This window comes from Pyxicephalus adspersus, chromosome 5, assembly GCF_032062135.1.
Source record: "Pyxicephalus adspersus chromosome 5, UCB_Pads_2.0, whole genome shotgun sequence".
NCBI lineage: Eukaryota > Metazoa > Chordata > Amphibia > Anura > Pyxicephalidae > Pyxicephalus > Pyxicephalus adspersus.
The window spans coordinates 41546437-41554491 of NC_092862.1; the positions used below are offsets into that span (position 1 = coordinate 41546437).

General features: G+C 37.8%; 1 protein-coding gene across 1 annotated transcript in view; it reads left to right on the forward strand.

Annotated features, from left to right (window-relative positions):
- Nucleotides 1-7206, forward strand: part of GAREM1 (GRB2 associated regulator of MAPK1 subtype 1) — a 91077-nt gene extending 83871 nt beyond the window's left edge. The window contains exons 5-6 of the mRNA XM_072411274.1: nucleotides 19-185; nucleotides 5121-7206. Coding sequence (XP_072267375.1) covers nucleotides 19-185; nucleotides 5121-6039 — 1086 coding nt within the window. The 3' untranslated portion in view covers nucleotides 6040-7206. The remainder of the gene's footprint in view (nucleotides 1-18; nucleotides 186-5120) is intronic.
- Nucleotides 7207-8055: the final 849 nt, after the last annotated feature.

Here is an 8055-nt window from a genome sequence, read left to right on the forward strand (position 1 = left end):
CGTGGATTTCTTTTCTAGGTAAAAGAAGAATGCAGACTTTTGAATGCTCCACCTGTGCCTCCACGCAGTTCCAAACCATCGTCCCCCACCCCATCTGCTCCTCCGCCAACAGGAAAAATAGCACGGCAGCAAACGCGCTCTCCCAGTCCTACGCTTTCATACTATTCCTCAGGCCTGCACAGCATGTAAGTACAGCCAGTCTCTGTAAACATTATCTGTCTCTGTTCTTCCCCAAAGTTCAGCAGAACTGCTGAGAGCTGCATTAGAAGGTAAAGCTCAGCAGAAATAGGGAAATCTAGGACTTGTATTAATGTAACATAATCACAGTAACATGATGAAGATTGCAAGCATTATTTAGCCTGCCGAAAATATTTTACTAGGTCAACAGCATGTGAGTTGGGGCAAGGTTGTACAAAAAGCAGTGAATGTATAGATAAACATACACTAATAATTTACAGGTTATAGACAGTTCTCCATTTATTTCAGATTTGCCAGGCAGAAGCAGAGCTGCTTTGCAGAAAAGGAAAAGATCAGCTTTAAGTACCCTAGTTGGATTTACACAGTGAGCCCTCTGCTTGTTAGAAGTAGAATTGCAGCAATAACAAAAAAACATTCTCTTGACCTCATATTATTATTATTATTATATTATTATACAGGATTTATATAGCGCCAACATATTACGCAGTGTTGTAAATTAAATAGGGGTTGCAAATGACAGATATATACCGACAATGACACAGGAGGAGAGGACCCTGCCCAGAAGAGCTTACAATGTAGGAGGTGGGGAAAGTAACACACAATAGGAAGGAAATATGTAGTGGTGGGAAGTAATGAGGGTTTTAAGAGTCAGAAGAAGATGGGTAGGCGCAAGCCGAATAGGGGAGGAAGACCATTCCAGAGAGTCGGGGCAGCTCTAGAAATGTCTTGTGTGTGTGATGAGGTTATGAGTGAGGAAGTCATTAGTAGGTCATTGGAGGAGTGAAAAGAACGGCTAGGAGAGTATTTTTCTATCAGGTCAGAAAGGTAAGTGGGACAAGAACTGCAGGGATGTCAGAGCAAAGTAAAGGAGCTTGAATTTGATTCTAAGGTGAAATGGAAATGTCTTTGTATTGTAAAAAGAACCTGTCAAGACAGCTGTTGACTGGCCAGGGCACCAGTCTAGCTCTGGGGAGGGCTATTGTCCCAAAAGATTGATACCTCTGGGGTTTGCATGTCAGCATTTGTTCTAACCTAAAATTGTCTCTGTTTTCAGCAACTGGCAGTAACATTTTTCATAGCAGTTAAAAGGCAGTTTCAATGTAAGGTAGATTTCTGGGCAAATTTATTCTCAAGATTTCAGTTATATACCTGAAAGATAATTTATCAGTTGAATATCTACTGTTTATTCTTCTTAGCTGTTTGGACTGCAATGTCCTCCCATTGTCAAAGTATTTGTAAGACAATTACCCATCTTTCTTCACAAAAAATTAATTTTACCCTCCAAATCCAGCTTTCTGATTAAATGAAGTCATTCCTGTTCTATTCCTATCTGTGCACATGTTCCTAGTGTTAGGCTAAATTCCCGGTACAAAGCTATTGAGCTGTTATTGGTCTTTCTCAGAATATTTGTCTGAAGTGCAATTTATATGTAGCTCATGATCATAATACATACATTTACATAAATTATGTAAGGAAATAAAAAAAAAAAAAACTATTTAAACTCTTCTGCTTGGCTGCACAAAACATGATGTGTCTGACTCCAGTTCTTTTTAAAGTAGAGAAGAATGCATGGCTTTCATCATTCTGACTAATCCCAGACGTCAATCAGAGAAGGAGATATTTTAATTTCATGCACCTGTGATTAATTAAGCTAATCAAATAATGATAAGTTATGGAGTTGAGCATGTCTCTGCAAAGTTTTTAGGCCAAGTACATTCATGCTTTAGGTAGGTGGGGCTTAATTATTGAGTACCTACAAATAATTTGGTGACTCAACTTCTGGATATTTCCTGATGTTATCTGTATCTTAAATATTACAAGACAGAGTAAATAAAATTGATATTTTCTGAATAGTTTTTTAGGCATGAGATTTAGGAGTTAGGGAACTTTGTTGAAAGACATATACAGCCAGTACTTGGTAATAAGATACTTGAGCTTTCATATTCACAAAGCAATGACAGGTACATTTGTTAGCCTTAATCTGATATCGGAGCTCTTAGACTTGCCAACTGGCTAGTCAGCTACAAAAGATATAAACTTTAGATATATTACAGAGGCTTCCAACTAATTCTTTAAATTTCCCAGCAAAGTTTGTTTTCTGGAATTTCCCTTATGAGCTTAGGTAATCAGTATTGCTAATTGGAATTTAGTGAATCAACAACTTGTTACCATACTGTAATGTGGCACAGCACCTTTAGCAGGGAGGTCTGTTGTACAATGCTGCTAATCTGGCGTGGAGGGAACGGTAAAATCATTCAGCTCCTCTGGTGGTGAGGAAACATCTCTCGTGGCAGGAAATCTGTATCAGAATTGGAACACCTCTGATCATAAGGGTATTATTTTTATTAGATGCAACACCTCTGGTGGTGAGGATACTGTGGTCACATGCAACACCTCTGGATATACTTTTGTCAGATGCAGTATCTCTAGTAGTGAGGATATTTTTGTCAAATGCAACACAGCTAGTGATGAGGATACCGTGGTCAGATGCAACACTTCTGGTAGTGAGAGTGCTGTAGTACAATACAACCCTTCTGATTGTGGGAACACTGCAGTATGATGCCGCACCTGCAGTGAAGATCTTATATTTCGTTGCTGCTGTTCTGACCGTTTAGGTACCCTTGTGTGGAGTAGGGGTTCTGTGCTGTAATGATGCTGCTATGCAGGTATGGATCTTTCCCTGGCACAGAGCAAGGTTGCAGTCCCAGGCTTTCCTTACTTCACAGGTTGTATGATGGAGGGCCATAGGGAAACCAGAGAATTATCATAATGTGGCCGGTGCTGTGTTGATCATAAATTTTAATTAGGTAGAGAACATCTATGGTTACCAGGGTTGCATGGCACACAAATTGCATTTTGCACACTGTGCAGATTGCAAGATTGTGAGATTTTATTTCTGTACACTGTATATAATCTCCAATGTGTACAAGAGACATATTCATTTTCTTGTATCTAATGTTGTCCTTGACTTCTCTCAGTGAATATGAAGATTAGAGGTATATGTGTGTGTGCCACCCTGTCCTAGGTTATACAGAGTTTAGGAGACAGCCTGGTATGTACACTCAAAGTTCTGCCCACACATCTCAGTACTGATAACGTGGTGTGCACAGGAATGGGGGTGGTAGTAATACCACAGTAATGTGGATTATCCAGTACTTTACTGGATATAATGCCTTGTTATAAGCACAACTCATCTCAAACAGTATTTTTAGTTAAAGACCAACTAGCTTTATTCATGATGTTGTTTGAAGTCTTAGTGAATTATTGATCATGGCCTCTTACAGCAAATTAAATATAATGTGGCCACTAATACACTATCATACAGACAAACGAGTGTGGTCAGCAAATGATGTAGGGATGTTGATGTTTCTTCCAGGCAAGCAGAGAGCTGTGCTCCAGTTTGACTAGAATAATGTTAATATTTTATTTTGTTGTCTTTTCCTTAGATATGTAAGGTGCACATTTGTAATAATACAAACATTGAATAATAGAAAGGTTAATAACAGTACTGGTTATCTCCCCTTTTAAAACTTTCAATCTGGATACTTTCAATATTACTGCTCCCTACAACCCTTCTTATATTGCATGTTATCACTCTTGCCCCTAATTCTCTCTCTTCACATTACCCTCTCCTAATGTTGACCAGATTACTGGGATTCAATACTAAATGTATTGCTCAGCACTGGGCCTTTTACCTATATTTTTACATACTTTTTTTGGACTATAATATAAGATTGCAATAATCAAATACCCGGGTAATCAGCTAGTATGGGACAACAATATAGGTCTATTTGTGAGATTTGTATCCTTGTACAGTTCACAGGCCAAAGTTTATTGGGCAGTTTGTATTTTCAGCATTATTAGGGGATTCTTCATATTTACCTATTTGTCAGTGAGGATTTTCCCATCAATTTATGGCATTACTCATCATATTTAGCAAGATTCACCCATCAGCTGTCACATAATTGATAGTTTAACACAAATGTTATGAGTGGATCTTGTTTGTTTCTGGAATCTCTCTTTAATGTTGTATATGACAGCCGATGGGTAAATGTTGAAGATCCTGGGCAATTCACTTTCAAAATTTTCGGCCAGTTGTAATAAATACTGATGAAAAAATGGCAAAATGGCTAACCTTTACTGTACAAATCCTACCTTAATATGTAAATACTCAATTTATTGGTAAAATTAAAATATTTGAAAAGAAACAACAATTGACTCTTTTTAAACTTGAATTTAACAATTTCTAATTTACAATTGCTTCATTGACATTTCTTGTGTCTTGTCAGTTTCAGAATAAACCCTAAGCTCATTGGAGGGATATTGCATAATGTGTGTGCAGTGACCATTTTACTCTGTCAAATATCATTTTGGAAGACCAGCATACTTAGTACAGAGATCTAACAGTGGAAACATGTTTCACTTGGTTCCTCTCATCATTTTGCACGTCTTGTATCTGTACAATCAGAAACCAGTGCTTAAATGGTGTATATCTTTTTATGTATACAACATAGAAACCTATTTTGGTCAGGGGTGGGTCAAATAATTCAGATATTAGAGAACCAGTAGATGTTTATTGATATTTAAGTAACCAAAATATATTCTCCCCTAACTCATTTAGATATACCGTAGGTGTACATATTCTGTGAAATGGGCTGTGGTATGATGGTTAGTGAAGCACCAATAATTTACAGGAACAATTCTTCCTGTATTTTATTGTTTGTTTAAGATTGGATATGTTATTTTCATGTTGTCATAGATGGCAAGGAAAATTATAAGCACTGCTCTATAGAGATGGTTTTCCTAAGAGATACCAGGTATAGCAGAAAGAAACATATACCACTAGGTAGAGAAACCTGTAAAAGAATATATATTTAAATGTTGGCTTTGTACGTAGCTAAACTTTTATTATTTTATTCCAGAGGTGTCACAGAGAACGAAGTAGCGGCCTCTTCTTCGGACAATGCCCAGGTTTCCTGCTATCCTTGTAATTGGATCAAGAATGAAACAAATGATCTTGAAAACACCTTGTCTTGTGGGACACCAGCATCTGAAACCCTTCCTTCTCGCCTGTCCTGGCCAAACCGCTTCTGCGGTGGGGCTGAAGGAATGAACACAAACAACTTTCCTACAGATCAGTCCCGCAGTTATTATAGTTATCCTCGACAAAAGACCCCAGCCACACCAAAGAGAAGTTTTCCATCCCCCTTTGATTTTACTACAGGAGATTCTTTGACAGGGTGCCCTCAAGTGACACCGAATGAATTTACTGATATCTCAACAGGGTGCCCAAAGTCTGCAAGTTACTCGCTGGAAAGCTCCACTGAGAAAGTTTTATCTGATCACAGCACAAAACAAAGTATGTCTTGTCCAGCATTACCCCCACGGGCACCCAAGTCAAGTGATGTTAACACAGCTCCAAGCCCAGAGCCACTCTCCCTATCTATGAAAATAGATGGAGCAGAAGAAGAGTCTCTGATTTGCTCACCAGATGTCACAGAAGAACATTATTTGGCTAAAAAGGGTATGCAGGATATTTTCTCTATTTCATACCCATTCTCCTCCCCTCTACACATGCAATTAGCACCCAGGTCATGTGGTGATGGCTCTCCTTGGCAGCCACCCTCTGACCTTTCAGAACTGTCCATTGAAGAAGTATCCAAATCACTTCGGTTTATTGGTTTGTCAGAAGATGTTGTTTCATTTTTTGTTTCAGAAAAGATTGATGGGAATTTACTAGTCCAGCTAACAGAGGAGATTCTTTCAGAAGACTTTAAATTAAGCAAACTGCAGGTCAAAAAGATATTACAGTTCATTAGTGGTTGGAGGCCTAAGATGTAGACATTCGTAGTATTACAAATGGTACTGAACAAAGCTATAAAAGAGCTCGGCTTTAAAGCCGATATGCGTACAATCTGAACTTGTTATTTTGCACTAAAACAATATTATTAGCTGTATATAGTCCTACAAAAGAAGAAAATATTACTATGCAGTGAAAGGTACGAGTTGTAGTTGTATCAATTAGTACTGTATGTCAATGCAAGCATTTATGACAACACTCACAGTGTGCCTTGTGCATCACTGAACACTCAGCCGCTGCTATAAACCATTTTGAAATGTTAAAGGGAATTTTTAGTTTATAAGCTTCGATGTCTACAAATGTATTTGGTAGCCACATCTTACTAATGTAGTTATCTTTTATTTGGATACATTTAAAAAGGTACGAAAGAGCACGTACATGTATACCGCTCATATGAGTAAAGAGAAAGCAGATCTACAAATTTAGGGTTGGGATATAATCCAATTTCTAGTGCTTTTCCAATTGAGAAAAGTTTCTTGTCCTGTATGCTGAAGATCTTGGGTTTTATGTGTACTTGATATACCATAATATATATCATGTATGGAGGGAAGGGCTTACTTAGTTATCAGATTTATAGAATACTTACTGTACACAAATGTAACAAACCTCAGTGTGCCATCTTGTACGTATAGACTTAAAATGTCTTAAATGTCAGAATTTTGTTATATAAATTGACACTTTAATCGTTTTCCACTGCTTTGGAATTAAAGAAAAACCACAATAGTTGTTCGTGTTTATGCAATTAGGATTCTTAAAGGTCTTCTGCATAGATGAGGATTTGTTTAAACCCAAGTCTGACCAATGTTTGTAGAATGGTACTGCCCCCTGCAGTCCTTTACAAATATCGGTCACCAGGAAGACCATTACCTTACTTACTTGGTCCTTCTGAAGGATGTTGGTGTTCTTAAAAGACATTTTTTTTATTCCAATTTACTTTTGAAGGATTAACCCTCCCCATGTGATAAATTGCTGTTTTTAAGATGAAGCTTCTTTTAATTCCTATTTTTCTTAATAAAATGCTATGTGTAACTCTGAGAACAAAACCACTGTTTGAGATGTAAAGAACTCAGTGTGGTAAAGCTATAGACGTTCATATATCATGTTTTTGTGTATATAAATATGTATAATATATAAACTTATTTTCCATCGTTGTGTGTGTGTGTGGTTTTTGTCTTTACAGACTTTTTTTTTAAACAGGTCTGTAATTTTTTTTTGTATAAGAATGTTCAAATCAAATAATCTAATAGGAAGAAAGACTTGTGCATGTAATTTGAAATCTTTCCTATTTAGGACGCTTTTTACAGTAAGGTTCAATATAACCCTTTCCCAGAATATGACCCTGCTATGTGCTCATATTCAAAGTCATATAATGATTATTTGTGATCCCAGCATGTTGAATAAACCTGATCCATTTCAAGTTGATTGGGAAGCACATAGAGCCTCAGCAACAGAGTTTGAAAAAAGCACAGATTATGTGGGTTTTGAACATGACCTGAAATCTAGAAGGTTTGCCTCAAAGGGCACTAGTATTTCCTTCAGGCTCTCTGCTGTTGATCTTGACAGGTAGGCTTAAGGTGCGTACACACTTCCAATTTTTATCGTTCAAAACGAACGACGAACGAACGATCAATTGGGCAAAAATCGTTCGTAAAAAAAAGTAACCAACGACGCCGACGAACGAGGAAAGTCGTTGGAAACGAACGACCGGACCGGCGGATCGGATTGGACGACGATCGTTGACATCGTTCGTGTGTACGGTCGTTCGTTGATCGTCCATGGTCTGAGCATGCGTAATGAACGAACGTTCGTTCACTTTCCTGTCGTGCACATAGTTCCTCTATCGCTCAAACGATCGTATCTATTGTGTGTACAATATCTACGAACGATCGTGTCGTTATCTCTATGTGCAGGATCGGTGCTATACGATCGTTCGTAGATATCGTGCAGGATCGTTCGTCGTTCGTTTTCCAACGATAATAATTGGAAGTGTGTACGTA